At 28.1% G+C, this 27,765-nt stretch overlaps 3 protein-coding genes across 3 annotated transcripts in view; 1 reads left to right on the forward strand and 2 right to left on the reverse strand.

The window, feature by feature from the left end:
* Positions 1-4,096: 4,096 nt before the first annotated feature.
* On the reverse strand, positions 4,097-12,757 carry LOC100577986 (probable sodium/potassium/calcium exchanger CG1090). Its single transcript, XM_026441624.1, has 9 exons — positions 11,253-12,757; positions 8,394-8,876; positions 8,059-8,284; positions 7,855-7,967; positions 7,569-7,744; positions 7,256-7,479; positions 6,310-6,612; positions 5,979-6,212; positions 4,097-5,866 (listed from the first exon to the last, which is right to left on the reverse strand). Exons 1-9 carry the CDS (start codon positions 11,274-11,276, stop codon positions 5,667-5,669), a joined length of 1,983 nt encoding a protein of 660 aa, XP_026297409.1. The 5' UTR covers positions 11,277-12,757; the 3' UTR covers positions 4,097-5,666.
* A 570-nt stretch (positions 12,758-13,327) lies between these two features.
* Positions 13,328-14,726, reverse strand: LOC551047 (tetratricopeptide repeat protein 1). Its single transcript, XM_006560847.3, has 4 exons — positions 14,280-14,726; positions 14,013-14,189; positions 13,750-13,932; positions 13,328-13,670 (listed from the first exon to the last, which is right to left on the reverse strand). The coding sequence occupies exons 1-4, from the start codon at positions 14,571-14,573 to the stop codon at positions 13,491-13,493; spliced, it is 834 nt and encodes a 277-aa protein (XP_006560910.1). The 5' UTR covers positions 14,574-14,726; the 3' UTR covers positions 13,328-13,490.
* A 4,384-nt stretch (positions 14,727-19,110) lies between these two features.
* Positions 19,111-27,765, forward strand: part of Tk (tachykinin) — a 30,320-nt gene continuing 21,665 nt past the window's right edge. The window contains 1 exon segment of the mRNA NM_001011576.1: positions 19,111-19,249. The gene's annotated coding sequence lies outside the window, so the exon portion shown is untranslated.

Genomic DNA, 27,765 nt, shown 5'->3' on the forward strand with positions numbered 1-27,765 from the left:
CTGTGAATTGAATTTATCATGTATTTATTCTTCGGATGTTCCCTCTTGTCAATGGCAGGTACACGGACGTATTGACTCGACGAAGATCAGAAATATCGCGCGCACAGGAAGAAGAAGAAGAAGAAGAAGAAGAAGAAAATCAACTAGTTCTAATCAAGCAGAACGCATAATATATAATACGTATACTTGTGTACAACTCGTGTATACGTGCCAAATATAATTTGTATATAATATATATATATATATATATATGTATGTATATATTATCTGTATATTCTCATTTCCTTACATATATATATACATACAATATATATATATATATATTGTATGTATATATATACGTATGTATATTAAGTCGTACAATATAAAATCTACAGTCACAACAGTTAACAATTAATCATTGACGGGTATAATAAACAAGTAATTCATTACTTATTACTTAAACCTCCGAAACAGATTTTTCGTTGGTCCGTTGGTTCGAAAATTGGTGGACGAGAGAAGAGTGGGGGGGAGGAGGGGAGGAAGAAGGACGGGTAGATACATTCGATGAAAATGTTTCTTTTTTTTTTTTTAAGCCGCATCGCATATTGACTTTTTGCACGACTACATCTATTAAGGACACCCAAGAATTGATCAAAGTTGCTCTCGATTGCCTAGAGACGTAACACCTACGTAACGCTACTTAATTAATCTCATTTTTTTATTGACTATAATTTATACACCAATTTTCGAACCTTGTCGCACGAATTAATTCGAGGAGGCTATGAATATTTAGTACGAGTATTTAGGGAAGAGAAATAATAATTCTAGCAACGATTCCTTTTTTTTCTCGAGGGAGGGGGGGGAAAAAAAAACGATCTCCGTCAACGAGAGAAGGCCGAACAACTTTTTGTTCCCTGCCCTACCAGTCTATTTGACGCGTTCTTTTTTTTTTTTTTGTTTTTGTTTTTTTGGATAATACACACAGAATAATAATTTTTCTCGCCATCTCGTTAATGATTCATCGTGATATAAAGCCGCGACCTCATTGAAGCAACAATGAGAAGAAACTTTACTCGCCTACATGGTTTGACAACAAATATATGTCAAATTATAAGTAACATTTTATTGGAACGCACAAGCGATATAATCAGAGGAACATCTCGATTTTGTTTCAAAGCTATATTTCCTAGTAACGAGGAACATGTGTTGCTTCAATAAGAAATAGCACGATCCTGGCAATTTTTTTTCGTAAAATATTAATAAAAATGCAGCTCAAGAGATCGATGCCAGGACAGTTAAGAAAAACTGAGAGAATTTATGATTTTTTTTAATCGATGCAGCAAATGAATCAGCCTTATTTTTCTAATAAATTTTTACGAAATCACAGGACCGTAATCCTAATTTAATAATCCTCCACCTTTGAAGAAACGATATTGAACGTGATTTTCGGAACGTCATCACCGTTACTTTTACTTTTACACATCTTATTTCGCTATAACCTTTATACATCGCAACACGTTAGTATATCAAGCAAGCTTCGATATATACTTGGATCATTGAACGGATTCCCCAACGTGTAATTTGTATATAAGTACGTTGGAACGCATTAAATTCTCGTTTTACTTTCCTATCGATCGATCGAACGATTGGTAAAATTGCAATTTTCGTTCAAGTACACATACACGCACGCACGCATACACACGCACACACGCACGCATACCCTATATACGAAGGTGTAATTTGAATCGATACGATCGATCGAGCATGCTATGTTGTATGATATCGATAATGGTAAATATCAACGTATATTCGCCTGAAGCGCTATAACAAATAATGGTAGTGAACAAACACGTAGAACGTTCCGTAATTATATAAACCTAAGCTATCGCATGTATCCGTATATATATATATACTTTTCTACACGTTACGTATCGTATATATACATGTATGTATCGCTACAGCTATATAGGTATGTATAACGCGCCATGATGCGTATCGTATGCGCATGCGCATCGAAATATAGGCAATATATATATATATACTGGTTATACACATAACCTATATCAATACGGAACACGTGTGCATATAACATACGTGTTATAAAGTTTACGCTAGACGCCTGCGCGATCTTTGCGATCTATCGACTTACCGCGTACTTTCTCGAACGCAGTTATCGATACTCTTTCTACCACTTTTATATACTCCTTTCTTTCGTACACACGCCACTCTGTCGCACGTAAGCATGCACACTGTACGCGACGTATATTGCGCGTATGTATGAAAAAACGCTTACCAACGGAGACAGATAAATATATATATATATATTATGTAAATATTAATATTTAATTATTTAGTTAGTCGCGGATTACGGTAAGTTTAATTTTCGTTTGGATTTCACCGCTGGTCCGTTTATCGACTTAACAACTACTGGTATTAGGTATTTTATACATCAGGGTAGAACGAAAAATAAAATAGTGAAAAAAACTTGTCTCTCTAATTGTTACTATTAATTACAATATTCTATATCTTAATCTTATGTTAAATTTATTGACATTTCAGAATATCTAATGTAAATGAGCAAATAATAGATCTCATCAGTCTACTTTGATAAATATCCTAATATTATCTAAAATTATTATAGCAAGAAATGAATAGAAAAGTAATTTTTGAACAACTTACAATTGATTATTTTAACAACTTAATCATCATGATAGAAGACAAAATTTTAATTCACTATTAAAAATATATGACTAGCATCAAAAAAGGCGTTACCCTACTTCGTTCCACCCCACTATACATATATATTAATCTATAAACGTTTATCATCGATCATCTTTGCAAAATGGCCATGCAACAGACAGATCGAAATATTTCGGAAACAGAAGAATGCCGATCGTTATCCTTTACACGCCGATCTCAATGATCGCGCAGAGTAACGTTGTAGATACTTTCATCGGATAAGGCTGCATTAATTATTGTCTCTTTTGTTATCTCGTCTCGTGCTCGTTGAAAGTGTACCCTTGTGTATCTCTTTCACCTTCTTCCGTCGATTCTAATTTCTCTGCAAAACCATCCTTCATAAGATTTTTTTATTTTTTATTTTATCCCTTATACTCACCTCGACGTAATAATATCTTATATATGCTTACTTTTTCTCTCGTTAATCCGCTCTTTAATCAGCAGATATCGATATTACTTACATAACCTTTTTTTTTTTTTTTTTACGCAACGCATCGTTTTACGCGTTTCGTATTCTAAAATGTCAACAGCGCTCGAACATTCGTTCTCGGCTCGTCTCGTAGCATTCGTCACTCACGATTTAAATCGCTCGACAACTAACATTGTTTGTATTTTCGTTGAAGGACGTTAAAAGGTGAAAGAAGAAAGATAGTAATATAAAAGGAACGCGTAAGGGAAACGTAAATATATATATAATAATTAAAAATCCGTAAAAGGATAATTAGCATGAGGATTGATTGGATATTCAGCGAGAAAAAGAGATTATACATTAAATTTCAACACGATAATTTGAATAAAAAATACGTAAAAAGATTTGTCGATTGAGGTTATTAAGTAAATTAATGCGTTTACGAAATTAGATGAAGCAAGACGGAAATAGAGTGTTACAATGGTGTAACGAAGACAGAGAGATGTCGTTCTTATCGTCTTGCTTCGTTCGATGCAATTTTCTTTTCAGTTAATAAATAAAATTCAATCAACATTTTTACATTTATCAACTTTTGTTTTTTTTAGAATATTAATTAGAATTTTAATTTCGAAAATTTCAATTTCAATATGTAATCATTATGATAGGAATTATCAATTTCTATTCTATGATTGATAAAATATTTTTAAATAAAATTAGTAAAAATTAAACACAACAATGTAAACACTTGAAAAGAAAAGAAAAAAAATTATAGTAAATCCTTATTCAACGTTCTAACATCGCTTTTTTTTTGTTGGTTCGAACGAACACGAATTACTTGATTGGATTAAATCGTTTTATCTAATATACTAATTTTCTATAATTAATGCGTTAATTAGAAAAATTTGTCGAAAAACTGTTTATAGGAAAGTCAAAGTTTTTCCCGCGCGAATAAATGGAGTATGATCCTTTTTTTTTTTTTCGTAATAATTGGAAAGAATTCGTTCATCAAATCATCAACGTGCGCACATGCGTATGAAAATACGCGTGTGCGTACATTGCGCGTATGTGCGTGATCAAAAAACGATTAACGCGGATTATACAATAAGAGAACAATTACTTTTAAAACGATAATTATAATTATTTTGTATGCTAGTGTACACTGTATTAATATGCAAAAAAAGAATAAATTAACGAGGAAAGGAAATGAAAACGCGAATGAATTAATAATCGCACGGACGGACGAATGATTACGCGATGCCAAGTTGCGAAAAATATTTAAAATGCGTACAATGAATAATCATATATGTATATAAATGTATATATAATATATATATATATAGATATAAAGGGAAGCAAAGAATCGCTTTCAATTGGAAAAGTAATTTCATCATAAAACTAGAATAGGGAAGAGTCGAATAAACAGCTTTGAAAGGGGGGGGGGGGGGGAGCAACGCGTCCCACGAAATAAAAGATTTGTGTAAGTAAACGAAAACGATTGTCTCGAGTCTTCAGTCTGCAATTATTTTGCTCATCGACGATTCGAAGAATTGATTCGAAACACGAATTCTATCTTACTGTTGTAAGTATTCTCTAAATGGCCTAATATTTATTAACGTTTTAATACTGTTAAATGTATTGTCCGTTTAATCGACATTTCAAGCATACAAGTTATGCTAACCTCATTTCGCGAGTCAAGCCTTCTATGATTTTTCTACGTTCGTTTTTTCTTTTTTTTTTTTCTTCTATTTTTATTCTTTTTTTTTTTTTTTTAAAAAGAAGGCTCGATTAACATTATTTTGCAAAACAACGAGTGGAAGAGAAATATTCGATGGAATACTGAGAAACTTGTTCGTTCGCGAACATCGATTGAGAATATCTTATTGAAAAGTGAAATTTATGTCATTATTGTGGAAGATATATCGCTCAAATTTGAATAGATCGATTCAAAGAAAGTAAAAGAAACGAATCATACAAGTACTTACTTATACATGTTTATAAATAGATCCCGAGACAAACGCTTATTTAAAAAACGCTTCGATCTTGGTGCAAAATCGTGATCTTGTAATTTTTTTTTTTTCCCATTCCTTTCTTACTTCTTGCAAATTCTGACTTATAGATAGAAATTAAAGTAGGACAAGAAGCGAAAAAGTAGAAACAAGATTGGAAACAGAAGGCAAAAGAGAAAAAAAAAAGAATAAAAAAGAGAAGAAGAAATATAATATAATAAGAAAGTGTTGAACGAAAGAAATAAGAGGAAAAGAAATGTAAGAATTATAAAAAAGTATTCGAAAAATTGTTCATTATGGTTTAACCGTATGGCACGTATATAATGTAATGAGATCGAATGCAATGAGAACATTTTCATCGAGCATGCTGTCGGTTGCTTGTATGCACACACACGACACACACGCACACATATACACATTCACATCACATGTACACAAATCCCCTCTTCCACTCCTCTTTCTCATCTTTCTCTTCTTATTTTCCTCGTCGCCCTTCTATGCGTGTAATTGAATCACGTTTTTCTTCTTTTTTAAAACGTGCTATAGCATGACGGAGGATTCATTTCACCAAAGATATTTAGCTCGTAGAGTGAGGCAAACGTGATAAACACCAAGTACCAAATCATCAGTATCACGCCGTACCGTCGATCTAACTTCCAGCCATTCAAATGGGTCGCTAGCACTAAGAATATCACTGTTGACAGTAAAGATACTGTCGAATACGTCAGACCTGGCGATAAAATAACAAGAATTTTTTAAATGTATTTGTATTCGTCAATTTCAAATCCGACAACGATCCATGAATTAAATTTGAACGAAATTTGAATTCAACCGTATCTTACCTCGGCTGGTGACGTTTACGTGCGAGCCTGGCTGTATCATCGCAGTTTGTATAAACCAAGGAAGCCCGAGACAAACTAGAATATCGAAGACGTTACTTCCAACCGCGTTGCTCACCGCCATGTCGCCAAGACCTTCTTTAATCACCGCTAACGATGAAAGAGCATCGGGCACACTGACGCCAGCAGCGACAAACGTCAGACCCATCATCGTGTCGGGTATACCGAGAGTACTGCCTACATCGAATATCGAATATCGACGATGAAAAGAAAGAAACGAAATAGAGCCACTTGAAGTTTGCTCATTTAATATCCGTTGGAAAATTTGTCTTACCTATAATCGTGATCATCCACACCATGATGTAACTATAGAAACTGATCCAAACCATCGATACGCAGAAGGTGAAGGGATACCAATTGCGAAATTTTTCTTGGCGGCAATCTGGCATCGTTGCGCGGCACATGAAGTGAATCGGGTAAACAAGGCCCCAAGTGAAAAGTGTCCATTTGCTGCCATCTGTAGGCTTCTCCAAAGGCGATATTTCGTTTGGATCTGGTTCCTTCGCTTTGTAATACTCTGGTTGTTTCGGAGGTGCTGCTTCGTTCGTTTCAGGTGCGGTTGGCCCTCCTGTTGCCGCTGTAGACGAGATAATCATTGTATTATTTTATTTTTTTCCATGATAATTAAGTACATTTATACTTTTCAAATTTTCAATAGCATTTTGCATTTAATAGAGTGTAGATAAAAAAAATATTCTGAACTTGGATAATATCTTTTCTAAATCAATCTTATAAATGATAATTTCTCCTACATTGACATCATATTTACATATTTTGAATATAAAAGATATAAAAGCATGGGTAGCTTTTTTCTTTTGTACAAGTTCTATTGTATTTATCCAATTATTCTATTCTATTTATCCAAAAGTGACTTTAAGTTAGGCTAGATTTTTTATAGATTGAACATGTATTTTTTATCATAACATATATGTATATATTTATACGTAAATATTATAAATATTTACTCTTAATGTAAAAGGAAATCTTAAAAAATATTCATCAATTAAATATATAAAATGCTAAATATATTTTTGTGAATATTTCACTTATTACTCGTATAAGAAAAAGTTGTTCAAAACGATAACATATTTTAAGGTTATAACTATCATAAACTAGAGATAGCTATACATATCTTTATTCTTTTTTTTCTGGAACAAATTATATACAAAAGATTGATTTATAAAAGTAAATCGTAAGACATTCAGATGATGATCGATTACCTTCATGTGTTTTATATTGATCCGTAGGAGAACAAGGCCCTGTGTACGACAATCGGTCCTCTTGCAACGATCTGTAACTAACGAGAGCGCTCTCTTCCGCCGGTTCATCGTCTTTTGGTAGAAAAGGTATATTGTAAGATTTCGCCCATCGTTCCAATCTAGTGTTGAAAGATAACGCCACGCAATACACACCGTACATAATCAACATGAACAAGGATTCCATCCTGAAAGAGAAAATTTAGTACACAATATATCGTTGAAAAAAAAAGGAAAAAAATAAATTTTTGAAATAAAAATTTTGAAATTCTCTTACCATGATATGGATTCGTTGTAAATCGTACCGAGCATTACCAATATCGATACCGCGTAAAAGAAACAATCCCGGCAAAGGGGCCACCAATTCAATTTTGACACCGTTGTCGTGCAAAGCCCGCACACCGATATCACGAACATTATATTGAATACTGCGCTTCCAATCACACCGCTTATCTGCAACAGCAATATTCGTTATAATTTCCTATCATATAATAATCTCGAAGTTAAATTTGAAATTTAACCAGATATCAGATATTATGATTTGATCAACGAGAAATACTTACTCCAATATCATCTTTGGCAAAGAAAACACCGATCACCACTGTTGCCAATTCCGGGGCTGAGGAACCCGCAGCCATGAAAGTTGCTCCAGCAACATCCGGAGACAATCGTAGCTCTGCGCGTAACGAAATTTAACATTTTTATTAAACTCTTTCATATTTTATAAATTTCTCTCTTCGATAGTGAAGTTTTTTTTTTTCCTTTACCTTCGCAAATTCGATCCAAACTGGAGACGAAGTAATCGTCGCAAACGATGGCAAGGCCTAGGAAAGTGTAGATCGCGGCTAAAATATGAATGATCAATCCACCGTGTTTCCTAGCTTCCGGACCCATCAGAGGCCGTGGAAATTGTTCGATCGCCGGCGGTGAACAGTTTTCTCTTCTCGGCCTCCATGTTGCGCGTTCGTATTTCACAGTGGTCGTCGATGGAACCTAGAATCTCGAATAAGCAATATCTCTTATTTACGTCCAAAATAAAAGATTGGATGTCCAATTATATTCGATAATAAAAAAAGAAAAAAAATATCAGAGTTAATCTCACCGTTGTGGTTCTAGGAACATTCTTGGATAAAATCGTTGTGACTTCTTTCTTAGGTGCTACCGCCTTTCCCACTGATTCCTCCTTTGACTTTTCACGCGCTTCCTTCGATTTTTCCTCTTTCTTTATCTTTTCTTCCTTGCCTTTCTCCTCTTGTTGTTGTTGTTTCTCGCCCGCCTCCTCCTCCTCCTCCTTGTTCCTCCCTTCGTTTTTCTCATCCGTTTCCTTCGCTACGCTTTCCACCGATAACGGCTCCTTGACCGTTTCCTCGAGGTCAACCGTGGTCGCAAACGTCTCCAAGGTAGATTCCACGGTCCAGTTTTCCTCGCGATCCGTAGAACTGGGATAAGTGGAAGTTAGCTCTTCAGGTATTTTTGCACAAGTGATGTACTGAACTAACACGTATACGATGAAGAGACCTATGCGCAAAGGCCGTCTTTTGCGCCGCGAATTACTTTGTAACTGAATTCGCCTCATTGTCTTCGGCTGAAACATATTTTTTATTATTTAAATTTAATAAATCATACATATACGTGTCTTTTTTTTATATGTAAATATAAAAAAAAAGAATTAAACCAGTTATTTGCATTAATCAATAGGAAATTGATATTTAATATTTAATATTATTTATATATATTTTTTTAATTTAAATAGATAGATAGGATTAGGTTGGTAAATAAGTAGATATTTTTAAAAGATTTGTATACTTTGAAAATTGATTTTTTTTATTGCATTTATCAAAAATTAAACTTTGAGAGATTTTGAAGATACTTTTCTATTTCCTTATATCTTGAATTTTATATTATGTATGAAATATTTGTTATAAGAAATAATGTAATGTAAAATTTTTTAAATTTATTTACCCTAAAATAAAGTTTTAAATAAATTAAATAAAATTTTCATTGTAATTTCATTGTTAATTGTAAACTATTTATTTTATTTCTATTATTCCAATTTCTATTATAAGTTACTTAAACTGTTATAAGTTGGAAATATTTTAGGATATAACTATCCGAATATAGAGATATAGGTCAGCAAAAGTATACTAGTTTGTGAGTAATGTTATGTAACATTTATTTAACGTTCAACGTATTTCAAGTTCTTCGATTTTAAAAAAATATCATTTTTTAATCAATTAATAAAAGCCATTAACTGGCTTTCAATCCAATAAAATATTGAAAAAAATTTAATTGTTTTCGTTCCAATATATATTACGTATCGATCGTAAGAAAGATGCTTATTTAATGATTCGTAAAGTACATATACACGCACACACATTTAATATATATATCTACTATATTACGAATAACAATATTTAACGATAAATAAAGATATTTTACGAATAAACAAAAGAGATATAAATTTATTCAAATTTTCACTTGTATCTATTCTTATCAGAAAATAAAAAATTAACGAGAAGAAAATAATTTGATACAATTGTATGATAGTTTTATAATCAATAATAAAAAAATAAAATATTTGTGTTAAATATAACACGATCAATAACATTTGTATTAAAAACTGAAAAATATACTTAAAATATATTTAAAATTGTATGCGAAATATATAGATTTATTTATGATTCAATCAGATATATTATTTTTTTCTAGTATATTCAAGCGTATCCCATGTATAGAGTGTATATTGAAATATTTTTATATATATTTACAATTTGTTCTTATAAAAATTTAATTTTTGTTTCTATATTTTTGATGAAGGTTTAACACATACATGTATAATATATAATTTTTTTTTAATAGATTATCATTTTAAAAAGATAAAATCAATGTTCAAAGTTTTAATTTTAGTTATGAAAAATATGAAAGTTATGAAAAATATACAAATGAAATTGTATTCAAAATATATTAAAATTCTGAAATCTTTAGAAATTGATTTTTACTTCCTTAAAAAATATATTTCTATGATTGATTATATATTTCTTTATATATATTTAAAAAAATTGTAAACAATAATATCTATTTCATATTAAAAGAAAGAAGAAGATTATATTTTTTCGATCAGATAATTTTTATAGCTAAATATTTAAAATTATTATGAAAATTATATCAGATTTCGCAATCTGATCACAGAATTAATATATTCCTATTCTTCAATCATGATTAGATCTTTTTATATTTATAACATGATATTTAATTAAAAAATAATAAAAAAATAAATCTTTCTGTTATTATTTTCATTCTTTTGTAAAAATCATTGTAAAAAAGTCATTGAATTTGATTGAAAGAAAATTTGTAAATTTTTTCAACATGTTTTTTTTATTTTTCTAATTATCGAAGTTTAAATATGAACGAATGAAAAATCAAATTTTCGATGCTTTTTTCTTCTTTCCCATTTTTTGCGTGTAAAAAAATATTCGATTTGCAATTAACATAAAAATGATTAAAATTGAATAAATTATTTGTTCCCATCGAGTAAATAATTCTTCACGTGATCTAAATATTTGAAACTCTGTAAATGTATATAATACATTTAGTAGGAAACGAAATATAGAATATACAGAAACCATAAAATTACGTATCAAATTATTAAACTAGAGATTCGTATTTATCACAACTATATGTAATAAAATTAACTTCTTACTGTGTGTAAAATTTAACTGCGATTTATACGATGAAATATACATTTCAAAATCGAAATAATAATCGCAACAGAGTTTCCTATTTAAACAGAACTATTTTCATCGGCAATACAGAAATAATTTTAATTTTATAATTAGCACATGAACACGAAGAGCGTGAGGAAAATGAAATTGTTAGTGAAAGTGACCCAATTCGAGATTTCTACCGATCGTTAAATGGTAGAACACGATGCATGCATGTATGTATGGTAGCTCCGGCTTACCCCTTTCTCAGAAACGTTGCACATTATGCGCCAGCAAATTCGACGTCGCCAATATTTTTCTCAAATGTCTTAAAACATGCAACCGATTATTGTCACGCAAAAGGTTTGGTTTAATAACCAGCCATTTAATAATCGAAAAACACCCTTTTGATTTTCCTTTTTTTACACTCAATAATCCCGCGAAGATTTCTATCGCTATCCGAGTGGCAAGTGTTGCGTACCGTCGTTGTTATTCGAGAAGAAAGGGATATTAAATACTTCTATTAAAGTAAAGGCAAACTTTATCGCTGCGTCGTGCTCGAATTATTGATTTGCATAAAAACTGTCAGTTACAATGCGTTCTCGACGTGTTTGCGCGGTACGTAGGCGTCGTCTTCTTGGAAACGTAGGTGTCGTGCTTACTGAACCACCCTCGACTTAATACAACGTCCAATATCGTTGTCCCCTTTCATCGATGATTCAGACATTCTTACAAGACGTATAAAATATCCCGGAAATATGAAAATCCTATCCTTTCGCGTCCCTCATCTTTTATTTTCGCGTATTCTTTATCCCCCCCCTCCTCCTCTTTTTCTTTCTTTACTTTATCCGCTTTGATTTTTCTTCGTATACGAAACCCGTTGTATCCTCAATTTTTATTCCTCGATTCTCGTTTCCTTTTTCTTTCAATTTTTGCACTGTCAGTTTGCACGCGTTTAAGAGGCCATTCCTAAACACTCATACGGGCTTTTCGTTTTTAACGATCTCTACTCGCACATACCACCCACATCCACCGACCCGATACACCATTTATCGTTTGCCGTTCGACTGTAACCGCCTGTTTCACGTTACGTTTATGCGCTGCTCGCGAATGAATCCTTTCGCATCTCTTCTCGTACACCATTGCCACCACCCTCCTTTACTATAGCTCTTTCTCTCTTTTTCTCCTCCCAATATATCTATATATTTTACTTACACCAACATGCGAGCATGCGCGCACGTGAAACCACCCTGTTACCAATCCACCAATACACGCGCACGCGTACGTGCACACATCTACACGTAATCCTCTATCTCTTTTCCTTTTATTCGCATCCCTTTGATACTATCTGTATCGGATGAACGTGCGCATGCGCGCCGCTATCAAAATGTCACCATCTAATATGTGCATCATAACAAAAATGAAAACCGCATGAATAAATTGATGATTACTAACGAAAAGAATGAAAAGAGAAAAAAGAAACGAGTAGACAGCTTCGCATGAAATTATAACTATATATTTAACTATATTTAGACGAATAACAAATTGGATATAAATATCAGACATGTAGGATGAAGGAAAGATGTATAGGATATGAACCTAAATATGTGTATCGAGATCAAAGAATAGGAAGCAAATATAACAATCCATTCCTATCTTTACGCGATATCTGCTGTTGTTCGTTCGTTGCACCTGTATTTTTTAAGATCGTTCATTCGTTCTATAGTATTCTATATCTTCAATTGTATAAAATAAAAATAGTTTTTTATCTATAGTTTATTGAATTTGTACATATATATAATAAGATCGTTATATACGTAGAGAAAAAAAGAGAGAAAGAGTTTTATATAAATCATGTCGCCGTCCAAAGATAAATGTTAAAAATATCAAGGATTCGCAATCTATCAGTTTTTTTTATTATTCATAAATGTTATCATTTGATATTCTCTTGCAAACAAAATTTTCGTTATATTTATTTAATTATTCGACCGTCATCGATCGAAACATTAATTGGAGTAGATACCAAGGAAACTATAAATCAACAATGTAACAAGCGACATGCAATTGTAAATAAAATTGATGTGTCAAAATATATGACAAGTAAATAATCTAATAATTAATTATTTTACGCCGTATATGATAAACGCAAGAACGTATACTTACTCCGTTTATAATTCGTAAATCTTGTGCCGTATTCGAGTAATCAGTCACAATATTGTAAGTTTTGAAACAAATTTTATCAAATGTTAATTGGTAGTGAAATAAGCTAACTTCGTATCGTCGTAAAATCGAACGAGATTTTACGATTTTACGTTTTTCTATATACAAATACAAATTTCAATATCTTCATCTAAATATCTATTATAATGTTTATATTTTTATTACAACAAGCACACACCATTCAAGCAGAATTTACATAGGTATGTATGTATCAATATTCCGCGACATGTTTTCAGAATCCATTCTTATGACGTTTAATATATATATCAATTACTGTATTATCTAGGATTCTGATGAAACTTCACGGAATAACCACCGCTATTTGGATCCTTTTGTAGTTCAAAATTATTCGTGGAAAGTCCAAAAGGTTTCAATACCATATTTCCTAAATCTTTCAGTTTTCCCAACATTTCAGCTTTCAATTTTTCATTTCTTTCGTGAATCAACGGAGGTAATCTCTGTGAAAGAAATTAATGTTAATAAATAATATTAATAATAAATATCACAGAATAAAAAAAGATATATTTTCATAATTACTCGAACTGCATAATTTGCGTCTGTATGACCAGGATCAAAAGTTAAAATCTTTTTGTAATCTTCCAAAGCTTCGTCTAATTTCTCTGTCTCTTCATATAGTCGAGCCCTTCTAGCATATACTTTCACATAACTTGGATTTAATTCTATAGCTTTTGTGCAATCGGATATTGCAGATTCTCTATCCTATTTAAATAATATTATATAAATATTAGAGCTAAAAAATTGTTTCTTTGAAAAGTATATTCTTTATGTAATATCATTACCAAACATTTTAACTTTGCAGCAGCTCTGTTGGCATACAAAATGGATCTCTCTTTACTATAGGCTAATGGACAAGTTTGAATTGCTTGCGTGTAAACAGATATTGCCTCAAGGTATTCTTCGCGTTTAAATAAATCATTTCCTTCATTTTTATATTTTTCTGCTTCTGCTTTAAGACTCTGAAAAAAGAAAAAAAATATATAAATTTTGTGATGTATTTTTATCACTGCTATAATTTTAAAAATTATATAAATACAAAAAATACAAACTTCTTTTTCTTCTTCAGAAAGATTTTGTTCTCTTTCTTTTAATATTTCTTCATCCATATTATCTTTTTCATGATTTGCATCCCCTTTACACTTTGTTTCCCAATTATCATCATCACTATTTCGTTTTATACGTTCATTGCAATCATTCGACAAATTACCATTTTTCGATTTTTGGATATCGTCCTTTGATGTAGTATAATTATCATTTTCTTTGATACAAGAACTTTCTAGATCTTTCGTAAGTTCTTCTATAATTTCTTCATTCGTTTTTAAACGTTCAGATTTGTCGTCCATTGTAGCGTTGTTTTTTACACGATGATTTAATACCTGATCTTAACGTATACAACGAATTATTAAGGTTAACTACAGCATTACATGCACAAGCAGACGACTCTGAACTTGTATGTCAACTATGATTGCAGATTACGTTGACGTTTCTTCGTGATTCACACATTTGTCATCAGAGAGCGCTTTATGATGCGACTATAATGACATCTATTTCCGATCTTTTATCCTAATATAAGAAATATATAAATTTTCTTAACAAAAATATATCATTCAAGAGAAAATCAAAATAGTTAATGATTTAATGATTTAATAGTTATTTTTATAAAAGAATAATTCATATTTTTTACGAAAATAAGTAAAAATTAAATAATGCAACGAATAATTTATTTTAAATATTTAATATATGTATTTTTAATATTATATATTTTCATATATTTTTACATTTTTAAATTTTTCCGTAAGTACGTAAATATTGATATTATAATAAATTTTTATGTTTATTTTTATTTAATATACAAACAATAATACATATCTTTAGTTTAAAATTATATTATTTTACTATTTTGATAAAAGAAAATGTGCATGTATTTTTTACTATAATACGTATATACATTTTACTATAAATATTTTATGTTTCATTAATAAATGAAGACAATAATTATTATATTGTTCTTTTTTTGTTTTTTATGTTTTATATTTTATGCATACTTCAATATAATATAACATAAATTATGTATAAAGGAAAATAAATTATTATTTGTACGTGTATGGAACAATGAAAGAGGAGAAATTATATCCAACTAGAAATGATCAGAGTAAACCTACGAATATTGTAAGTACGTGCTCTAGTCTCATTAAGCTTATTAGCTCGTCGAGTATGCAATAAGTTATTTCCTCATATTGTAAATTATATAGTTATAAATAAAATATAAAATATAATAAATAAACAATAAATAATTTAACGAAAAATAATTTAATTTATTATAGATAATTCAGTACAACTGAATCGATTTTTGTGATTCTCTTATGTTTCTTATTTTTTTTTTAAATAAGAAAAAGAATATAATTGACGAACTTCATCACAATAATATTAAAATATTGACATTGAATACTATTTATGGTTCAATAGTAATTATGAGAAGTTCGATGAAATTGTACATAAGGATTTCATTTCCGTTAAAACGATAAACAGGATTTTAGGTCATAAACTGTTAAACTGTCTTTAGTAGGAATGAGATAAATAAGGATTCTGGTATTGCAGCCTGCGGGCTTTTCTTCATCACAAGTTTGATCTATTACATATAGTAAAATTTCGATCAGAACAGAAGTTTTATCAGATATGTCATTCTGAAGTCACTTTTTTTTATTTTTGCATTATATTGTTATTTATCATCGCTGACATGTATTACAATACTATGCAAGAAAAATATATAATTTTAATATTTTTTTGAAAGATAACGAAGAAATTATCAATTCCAAGAAAAACTACGATCAAGTTTTTATAACTTGTAACACATACAAAGTGAATTGAAATTTTTAATATTAAATTTATTAAAGTCGGGAAAATTTTATAATATAAAATAAAATAGAAAATAAAAATAATAATATATTGGATATTTGAAGTACTATTTTTGAAAAATTTGATAAGAATTTATAAGTTTAATTATCTTTAGATTAATTATCTTTTAGATTTTTAATTTATCTTTAATTAAACTAGTAAAAAATTAAAACTAAATAATTATATATATATTGATTATTCTAGATATATCTAATATATATATTTAAAAATAATGAATGAAGAATGAGATTTTTTTTAATTTAATATCTCATTTTTAAAAATCAAATTTCAATTTATTGAAAATCTATTTAATTTTCTTAAAAATAAGAAAATTATCAAATGAAAAAGAATAATTTCTTCATCTTCTTAATTTTATCTTTTGTTTTTTTCTTTTTTTTGGTTTGAAAACAATATTTTTAATATAATTTTGCTTTCTTGTATTATAAATGTCGACTCACTCTTTTTTTTAATTTAATATCTCATTTTTAAAAATCAAATTTCAATTTATTGAAAATCTATTTAATTTTCTTAGAAAATTATCAAATGAAAAAGAATAATTTCTTTATCTTCTTGATTTTATCTTTTGTTTTTTCTTTTTTTTGGTTTGAAAACAATATTTTTAATACAATTTTGCTTTCTTGTATTATAAATGTCGACTCACTCTTTTTTTTAATTTAATATCTCATTTTTAAAAATCAAATTTCAATTTATTGAAAATCTATTTAATTTTCTTAAAAATAAGAAAATTATCAAATGAAAAAGAATAATTTCTTTATCTTCTTAATTTTATCTTTTGTTTTTTCTTTTTTTTGGTTTGAAAACAATATTTTTAATACAATTTTGCTTCTTGTATTATAAATGTCGACTCACTCTATATAAGCAAGGTAATCATATTCTTTTTCAACAAAATTATCTCGTATCAAGAATTGTTTCATTCAGTTTATAAATATTTCGTATATAACGAACGTGAGATTTTAAACGAATTTTTTTTTTTTAGCGCGCCAACCACGCAGACCATGTACGATCATTGCACGCTCTTTAATTATAATGATATTTCATAACTTTTACATGGATGTAACTTTTATACGAATATTTCTTTTATGCGTACGTTTTTTTTTTTTTTTCATTTCGCGTTTAAAAAAGAAAAATATAATTCTCGATAACGCACAATGCAATTATTTTACAAATAACGGGACGATAAGATAGATAAAAATTTTATAATCGAAATTATGACACTCTGTGAGAATCGGGGAAAGCGCAAGCAGTGGCCACAAGGGTATATTTTTCTTCTTGGAGGATGGTAACGGCGCACGACCGTGCGCCATCATGGTAGATCGACCGTATAACTAATATCAGTTTCTTTTCTTATAAACTGCCGCACTAACAAATCTTTTCGAACAACTCAATGAAAATGCTGAGAATTTTTCCAACTTTATTTCTTCTCCCTTTTTTTTTTACTGATGATTAAACGTTTTTTTAGATAACAAATTTATTATTTGGACAATTGATTTAATTTTTTTAAAAAATAGACAAATAAATTTTTCTTCACTTTGCTGACATTCCAATTTAAAAAAAAATTTGGATCAACTTGAACGATAATGATTACGTTGTTGATTACGTATCTATTACTTTTTTGTTCAGATTCAAAAACAATTATATTATATGTTAATTTAAATATAACTTATGGATTTAGATATTGTTTAATGCAAGTGGTGTGAAATTTTCATTCGATTTATAGGAAAATTATTCTTCTTGGAAATAGAAATGGGGTAGATAACCGTTCGAACTGCTTCAAATTTCTAAAGAGTATTAATGTAATATCTCTGTTCCGTGATTTAGTCGAGAATAAAAGCACTCATCTATCGAGTGAAATCTTGCAAACAGATGCCTTTGTTGAAACAAACAATATGTTCATTTCATATGAAACTATTATCTTTTCTCGATATAAGATAAACGGTCATATTATGCTAGATATTTTTTAACGTTCAATCTGATATTTACCTTGTATATTTTGCAGAATTTCAAAAACAATTAACTTTTTTCTCTAACAATATATGAAAATTATTTCAAATAACTTTATATTTTTGTATTTTCATCAATATATATAATTGATTGTATGAAAATTATTTGATTTTAAAAATGATCAAAAAATAGTTTCATTTGTCCACTTTCAGTTAATCAATGATACAATTTTAAAAAATTCAAAAATAAAAATATTCGATGGAATAAATGTAAAATAAAGATATGTCTGGAAATTATTTAAGAAGATAAAAAAATTAAAAAGGAAAAATAAAATATCTGCGTCGTATATTTGGTGAAAGAATTTACTATTAATGATGAATTTAACAAAAGCGATAAAACAAACAATTGCAACAGCAAGAAAACTCCATTGCTTGATATCCAACATGGCCGCCAACCCATGGTTAATAGAAACACAAAGTTCTGGAAGAATATTCTTGATCACAAGTTTCTTGATATAATTAAATCTTAAATTAATTAATTTAATCCCTACTCTTCCAAATTCTTAAATATAATTACTTATTAAAAAAAAATAATAATATTGCAACAAATTATAAAACATCAACTTTTCTAAACAATCTTTTTATTTGTTAAATGAAAAATTCCATCAATAATATCAGTTCAATTAATTCAATTAATTATAAAAGAATTCAAGAATGAGATAGCTTTTCATTGATACATTTCGTTTAAAAGTACGAGGTAGACCAAAACAAAAAGAAAAAAAAGAATAAAAAGCGGATAAAGAAGAGGAAAAGTACAAAGAGGGAATCGGTGGTTACCCAAACATTACGTATTCGAGATAGCTACAAGTTGAGATATTTGCAACAAAAGGGGTACGGGGGTTAGATTTCTATTCCCCAACGGTGGAGCAAGCTTCGTTTTCTCATTGGTCCCCCCAGATCCGTGACGTCACTACGCCTGCCTATGTAAAGGTGAAGCACGCGGAGCGTCAGTACATCGTTGTCCGTCACGTAGAGCGGGTCTCAACTTTGAATCACCCTCTGCTCGCCACTCTTCTTCTAAGATTCGAAGAGGAATCTTTATTTCGAGCCCAATCGACGACGTTATCTAATCAACAAGGACATCCTTGCATTCATTTACGAAGGTAAAAAAATAAAATTGTTTATACTTCATCGATTATTATCGTTCATTTATAACAATGGAAAATTTCTCGTGCGTAATATTTAAACAGAATTGAATTAATCGAGATTTTCAATTTTTGATTTCTTCCTTTTTCTCTCAATTTTTTCCTTTTTTCTTCTCGATTATTAAATAGTCGATATTTTTCACTGTATATATATAATTCTGTTGTTAAGTCATTTTCATACTTTTGACAAAGTTTGAAATTGCATTTGAATCGCTTTAAGAGTCACAACGAACGAAAGAAATACGTAGAAATGTGTGTATCAAGTTTTAATTAAATAAGAAGTTTCAAAAAGTTTCAGAATATACTGAAACATCGTATTACGTTAATATTAATATTTTTTATCCTTTCTTTGTATTTTTTTTTGTATCTTGTTAAGTATACTTCTTCCAGTACCATTCGTAAACCCTTCGAGGTATGCGCTCCTCAACCTTTATCAGGAAGCTAGAGTTAAAGTTGGTCCATGCTTTTACATACACAAAGATATCTGTATTATACGTATAAAAAAAAAATGAAAAGGTAAAAAGTTTTATAATACTTTTCTGATAAATTGTTTTAGAAACAATATTTATAAAGCTCAACATTATCAAATTTTATTTAAAAAAAGATTAATTCAATCATTTGAATAATATATCATCTTGAATCCAAAATTAACAATAGTCCCAAAAAATCATTTAAATGTATTGAAATTTTTAAAGAAAAGAAGAAAACAAATATTTCTGCTAATTTATGTTTTTATAAAACAATAAGCTGAATAGAAATATGTTGAATTGAGTAATTATAAAATAATTCTTTATTATAAATTCGTTGAAAAAGCTATGTTCAGATTAGAATAAAATTACTTGAATTTAAAAAAAAATTGAATAAGTTGAATATATACGAATTATTTAATTTAAAATATTTTTTCAATTTTTTCTTGGCAATTTACATTTGTCAAATTTATTTGCTTCAAACAATTTCAAGCAACTTGACTAATGTGAATTTATTTTATTGAACTTATTTTATCTAATTTGAAACATTCTTTAAAACTTCAAACAAAGTTTTTTCTAATTTTAAATATTAAACTTTGATCAAATTATTGAAAAATATTTAAGTATTAATTTATAATGAAAAATAATTACACATTGATTCATAAACGAATTTACCAGAAATGAAGCAAAAAAGCAAAATTTTAAAAATTTTAGAAATAATAAAAAGATATCACAGAAAATAATAATCGCAATAAATTTAAGGGATGAAAATATAAGAATTAATGTAAGAAAAGTCGAGTTGTTTGAGATCAAATCGGTTTCTTGAGAGTAACTTGACTAATCTATTTCAAGGTTTAAGTCGAAAGAATGGAACAATATTGGATACAGTTATAACAGTTTGGAGAATTATTATTAAGACGTTTTTCCATGTTTTCCCAGCCATCAATGTTGGACAAATATCGGTCGTTGATTATCGAAATAATTACTTTCTTGAAACTCAATCTTACGAAACAATGAAATCTCAAACGATTTCTAAATTTAATAATCCAACAAGCATCTATAGTTTTAATATAGTTTGCATGTATTGTTTTAATTTAATCACGATAGAGATTGAACTGGAGATAGAATGAACGAAGAATTAAAGAAGTAGAATTGTAGAAAGTTAAAAAAAGTTCTATAAACAAATAAAATTTATAAAATAAAATTTATCACATAAAATTGCTATATGATTCTAATAAGATTTTATAATTTAAAGTTAATAATTTTAAGAATTTATATATTTAATTTCATGCATACAGTATTAAAAATATTATCTAAAAAGTGATAATTAACGATTTCATGAAATATTTATTTCTTGAACATCCTGTTTAAATATGAATGCAATAATAAGAAAGAAAATTGAGACGGAAATTACTTTGGAACGAAACTAGATGTATATTTCAATATCTATTATCATAAAATTTTCATTTTCAATTTTTTTAACGAAATTTTGATCTAAAGAATATTAATTTCATACTTCAATATTAAAAATTATTACAAAATTTACAAATTATATTCATCTTTTATTAACATATAACATCTTTAACAAAATAATATAATGCAATAATAAATTTGATAAAAAATTATTAAAGTTAAAAAAATACAATAATGCATAAAAATTAATAAAAAGATACATGAAAATTGACGAGAACTAGTATTAGTCATTTTAATTTATATTAAAAATTTATATTCAATATATTTAAAATTATACTTAAAATTATACGATATAAAATTTATTTCCATAATAAAAATTTTGTTTGAAATTATTCCATTGTTCGATACTCGATTCAACATTTCCAATATACAGATTTACTATTCTCGTCTTTATCTTCTATCGAAATTATCATTTTTAGATATGTTCGAATAACAAACTTTGACAGATCGATGCTCAACACGATATTTCTATTAGTTAAACGATCGCCATATTTGAAACTTACACTGATTATATCACTTGAACTCGCAACTTGCTTCTAGGATATCAGATAAAATTAATTCCACCATGCACAGTTTATTTCACTATACAAATGCTTTGAATTTAGTGTTTGTGATCTCTAGGTATTTATCGTATTTACAGTTATAATCAAGCTTTCAAGCTTGAAGTTGGGAAATGTGAAGTGAATTGACAGATATTTTGCTCATAATTCCCTTTAAAATTCAAAATTTCAATGCAACTTTTCCTTTAATTTCCTTATGATATGTATATACAGATAATTATAATACATCTGCTATTTAATAATTTATTCTTTATTTTTAATTTAAAGATTTTTATAAATTCAAGAATCACAATGTCTTACAATTAAAATATTTATATTCAACAATAAAATTTAACATTTGATTTGAAAATTTAATGAAAAAAATGGCCACAGCATAGATATACATTTTTAATTGCCCATTTATTTTTGAATCTAAATTTCTATAAATTCTATAATTCTATATCATATATTCTATATAATTCTATATTTCTATAAATCCAAAAATTGTCTTATATTTGTTTTTATTATTATTTGTATATAATTATAAAAATGTAAAAGAAAGAAATTTAATATTTTAATTTAACGAAAAAAAAAAAAAATTGAGCTTTAAAAATCGATGAAATGACACGGTAAATAGAATAGCAAAACAGTGTGACGGATAAACGATATCGTATTGTGCGTATATCTATATTTCAATGATTAACATCGACCAGGGAAAAGTTTATTACGAGGTAAAAACATGCGAAACACCTATGTGCTTAATTAATGCGCATAATTTATACATATATATATATATATATATATATATATATATATTTTTTAACGCATACAATATCAACATTTCGTCATTTTTCTATACGCATATAATACCGTATTTAACACTTAGACGTTTTCCTCTTTATCGATCGCTTTGTTTTTCTTCGAATTGGTTGGAAAGGCGAGGAAAGTTCGTGTGACGTGTGCAATGAATACATGATTTCTTCTCTCGTCTCCGATTGATAATGCATTTCTTCGTTTGCGGTTCCCCCTTTGTCGTTTTCATTCACTTTATTCGACGTTACGTGCGTTTCACCTGGCATCACGAGTTCATTTCCTTCGATGACTGCAAAAGAAAAATTTTATATATTTGCTATCGATCATGCTGAAATTTCTCTCTCATTTGTGATTAAAAAACATGAAATTTTGTTCCCATTTTGTACAAAATGAGGACTGCCCTATATATTCTCCTTCTGACTCTTTTCCTTTATTTCCTTTTCACTCGTTATTTTCTTTGTTTGTTTGTTTTTTTTTTTCTTCTTTTTCACATGTATCTCCGTGTTTAATCTTCGACTCACTGCATACTGCATATCAATGTGCATGTATATAACGTGTATATAAAAACTTTTAAATTTACGGCTACGTATGCGCATTTTATTTCGTCCATCTTTTCTTTCCCATATATTAAAATATACGCATATTTTAAGGGAAATCTATGCAAAAACGTATGTTTCTGCCCCTACAATTTTAATTTATAAAATAAATTGTGCAATCAAACCTGTATTTATTTTTTTAAAATACAAGTCGTATCTCAACTTTGTCTTAAAATTTATAATTTTAAAAAAGGCAGTAAAAAGTAAGATCGGAAAATCTCAAAATAAAATAAATAAGATGATCCGTAAAAATCCGTATATTTTTTAATGATAAATTATTGCTGAAATCTATGCAAAAACTATATTTCTGCCCCTACAATCTTAATTTATAAAATAAATTGTGCAATCAAACCTGTATTTATTTTTTTAAAATACAACTCGTATCTCAACTTTGTCTTAAAATTTATAATTTTAAAAAAGGCAGTAAAAAGTAAGAAAATCTCAAAAAAAAAAAAAATAAATAAATAAGATGATCCATAAAAATCCATATATTTTTTAATGATAAATTATTGCTGAAATCTATGCAAAAACCTATGTTTCTGCCCCTACAACCTTAATTTATAAAATAAATTGTGCAATCAAACCTGTATTTATTTTTTTAAAATACAACTTGTATCTCAACTTTGCCTTAAAATTTATAATTTTAAAAAAAGCAGTAAAAAGTAAGATCGGAAAATCTCAAAATAAAATAAATAAGATGATCCGTAAAAATCCGTATATTTTTTAATGATAAATTATTGCTGACTGATCATACAACGTTCTTTATTGAAACAACGGGAGAATTTAAATATACAGTTAAAGTATGACACATGATTTTATCCTCGATCTTGTTCTTCTTGTACATCCGTTTTTCTTCTTCTTTATCTTCTTTAATAAATGCAATGATGTAAAAAAAATATATGAAATATAAATTGCAATTTTATATATTTGAGAGAAAAATTTTAAAATCGCTAAAAAATGATCTCTTTAACGGGTATGTAAAGTCGCATTAAACAGATAATAATCTAGGGATAATACCGAAGATATAGTTTTTAATTAAAACTTCTATACGATACGTCTTGCTGTTGAAACGATGCAAACAAAAGTTACGGAATTTATCTTATCATCTTTATTTTCTATTCCTCCTATTCTATTAACACTGAATTATTAATCCGCTAATTATAAACACACTTATAGATTTAATCAATGGAATCGTTACTCGGACTGACTTTACACCGACTTGTACCACTTGGACAACAATGCGCGTGTTACAAGTTGTGTTTAAAGTTGTTTATTCACATAATTTCACATAACATAGTTATTAGGTATTTCAAAATTTGAACTGTGATAAATCATGTAAACTTATAATGATGTATAATATTATGAATTAGATGAATCAATTATATAGCAAATATTATTTTCGTTATTTCCTGTTTACTCAACTTTACTCGATCTTCCATTTAAGACACTGAAAAAATTCACACTGAGATATTTTCATATTGTTTTCCTTCTTTTTTCCAATATTTTCTATTTTAATAATTTCTATAAAGAATCGTGGTATGTTAAGTTTATCGTTGATGGAGAAAATTCGAAAAATCGATAAAAACGATTTGATATTTGAATTATATTTTGGAAAATATTTAAAAAAAGAGTGAAATCTGAAAGACACAAAGTCAATTCAATATAGACAAGATGTAGAGACTTGAACGAAGGATGTTTATAATGAACATTAAAAGATACGATATGCAAAACATGATATGCAAAGATCGTATCTGTGGATATAACCTCGTTGAATTTCAAAGAAAATAAATAAATAAATAATAATTGAAAAGTAGAGGAAAGTAAAGTACATTAATAAATAAACGGATAGATGAGCGAAGAAAGAGAAGAGAAAATAGAAACCTCCTCGTTTCTTTTTTTTTTTTTTTTTTTTACAACGATATATTTGTTACAATTGCGAAATCGAGAGTTGAGACGTTCTTTAAGATCGAAAAACTCGTTTCAAATTTACTTACTTTAAATCGATGATCAATTGGATAGGGAGTTAAATACAGTTTCTCAAAACTCTTAACCCCATACTCTTGCGAGTATTTTCTCATTGCTGCTGTTAATCGGCTGCTAATCCATTTGTAATTGGATACTTATCCGCTGGAATAAATAGAGGATCGAAAAAGCAGTATCTGTATCGTTTCATTTAATTAAGAAAAAAAACTAATTGCGCTGTAATTGTTACATATGGAATCATATTACATATCACGTATCGAGTATGATGCAATGCATGATATGTTAAAGAAAAAAAGAGGATACAAATTGAAGGATGTATATTTTACATGTATTGTTTGCAATTTAATAACGTTGAATAATCGAGTTACATTTTAATACATATTTTTCAAAATGATAATTCCCTTTTTGTTATTTAATATCAAGCCTATTAAAGCCAGCTTCTGAATTTAATGAAACAAATGTATTTAATAAATATTATCCGTATTTCAATAAAAGCAAAACGTATTACATGTTACATTTACACATTTGCATATGTGTAAGAAAGTTTGATGCTGTATTCCTTAAACGATGATTCAGTTATTCCAAACCATCCCTATTTGGACTATGTTTGTGTTATTTTGTTATATCGTGTAATAATATAATTTTAAAACAATTTAACAATTAGATTATATAATATTATTCATTTTTATTTTATCCAAGTATATTATTATTACACTAATCATCTGATGAAAAATATAAAATTAAAAAATGTAACAAAAATTGCAATTAATGTATACAATTATTAAAACATATTCTTTTTTATCATGAAATTTGGACTATGTTTGTGTTATTTTGTTATTTTGTTTATCGTGTAATAATATAATTTTAAAACAATTAGCAATTAGATTAATATTATTCATTTTTATTTTATCCAAATATATTATTATTACACTAATCATCTGATGAAAAATATAAAATTAAAAAATGTAACAAAAATTGCAATTAATGTATATAATTATTGAAACATATTCTTTTTTATCATAAAATGTCAGTTTTTATATAATTTTAAAATAATATAATTTTAAAATAATTTGACAATTAGATTAATATTATTCATTTTTATTATATCCAAGTATATTACACTAATCATCTGATGAAAAATATAAAATTAAAAAATGTAACAAAAATTAATGTATTCAATTATTGAAACATATTCTTTTTTATCATGAAATGTCAGTTTTGATATAATTTTAAAATAATATAATTTTAAAATAATTTGACAATTAGATTAATATTATTCATTTTTATTTTATCCAAGTATATTATTATTATTACTAATCATGTGATGAAAAATATAAAATTAAAAAATGTAACAAAAATTGCAATTAATGTATACAATTATTGAAACATATTCTTTTTTATCATGAAATGTCATTTTTGATGTATTCCGTTTATAGAAATTGTTTACCTATCCCTACTCTTAATATAAAATTTTTCTTCCCCGTTTTCTTTGTAGGAAAAATTGATTTTTTCGTTCGCTTTAACTTGTTTTCAAAAAGGTAAACAAATCTTTTTTTAATCTCACTCAGAGATTGAATTGTACGAGCTAAAATGAAACGTTCTAACATCGTTGGAAAAATTAAAAGAATCGTTATAGAAAATTCGAGCATTCGGGGGACCATTTTGGAAAATCAGTCTTCGATCACAAAGAAGAAATCAATTTTTTTTTTATGCGATTAAAATCCATCGAAATCGCAATTCTTTTTTCGAACAATCCTCAAAACATTCTGTTTGAATTGAATTCAAAGTATTTTCGAAACTGAGTTTCTCTAAACGATAATTTGAACCATCATAAATTAATTATTTGACAAAAAAAAAAAACATTAATATCCATCGTATCCCCATGTGATGAGTATGAGAATGCGTTTATCTTTAATGGAATTGTTACATATTTCCTACACATGTGTAAATTGTACCCCCTTTTCAATGATAATATTTATGCAACACACTATAAAGCACTCAGCCGCTTCAAACAATATTCTCACATCTTGTTAAGAGATAGCGCTTCATTAAATATTTTTCTTCGAGTTTCGAGAAATGGCGGAATAGAGAAGTTTTCGAGGATATACATATATATATATATAAGTTTCCTCGTGAAACGTACTTTTCGTTACAGAATACATTTCGAATGCATTAATAATGGGAGAAAAAATTATTCACGAAAAAATTATATTTATTTTTAAACACTTTGCTTCTTTATTTATCGCTCTGCGTGTATTATATATATTTATACGCTTCTATTTTATTAACACGTTCTTTCTTTTCTGTATTTTCCAAAGAGAAGAATTTCGGATTTGTCTATTATTTAAATGTGCCGCTAGAGAAGAGATTTGAGAGAAGAAAACAAAGCACGTCATATCATACTTCGTAAATAAAAAAAACAAAAAAGGAAGAAACGTAGACAGTTTATTTAATATGTGAATGTTTCACACAAATGTTATAAGGCGTATACATGATATGTATAAAAAGAAAGCGGAAAAAAAGAAGGAGAGCCATCTTCCAACAAATTTATTCTTCTCGAGCATACCGGATAACATGAATTCCTCAGCTGTGTCTTTTCACAT

The sequence above is a fragment of the Apis mellifera genome, linkage group LG7, assembly GCF_003254395.2.
Source record: "Apis mellifera strain DH4 linkage group LG7, Amel_HAv3.1, whole genome shotgun sequence".
Lineage (NCBI taxonomy): Eukaryota > Metazoa > Arthropoda > Insecta > Hymenoptera > Apidae > Apis > Apis mellifera.

Coding starts and splice junctions, on each gene's coding strand:
- LOC100577986 (XM_026441624.1), bottom strand. CDS start 11,276: ATGTGCAACGTTTCTGAGAAAGGG. Junction 8,285..8,393: donor ATGTTCCTAGAACCACAACG/GTGAGATTAACT, acceptor TCGAGATTCTAG/GTTCCATCGACGACCACTGT. Junction 7,968..8,058: donor TTTGGATCGAATTTGCGAAG/GTAAAGGAAAAA, acceptor CGTTACGCGCAG/AGCTACGATTGTCTCCGGAT.
- LOC551047 (XM_006560847.3), bottom strand. CDS start 14,573: ATGGACGACAAATCTGAACGTTTAAAAACGAATGAAGAAATTATAGAA. Junction 13,933..14,012: donor CTGCAAAGTTAAAATGTTTG/GTAATGATATTA, acceptor TTATTTAAATAG/GATAGAGAATCTGCAATATC. Junction 13,671..13,749: donor ACGCAAATTATGCAGTTCGA/GTAATTATGAAA, acceptor TTTCTTTCACAG/AGATTACCTCCGTTGATTCA.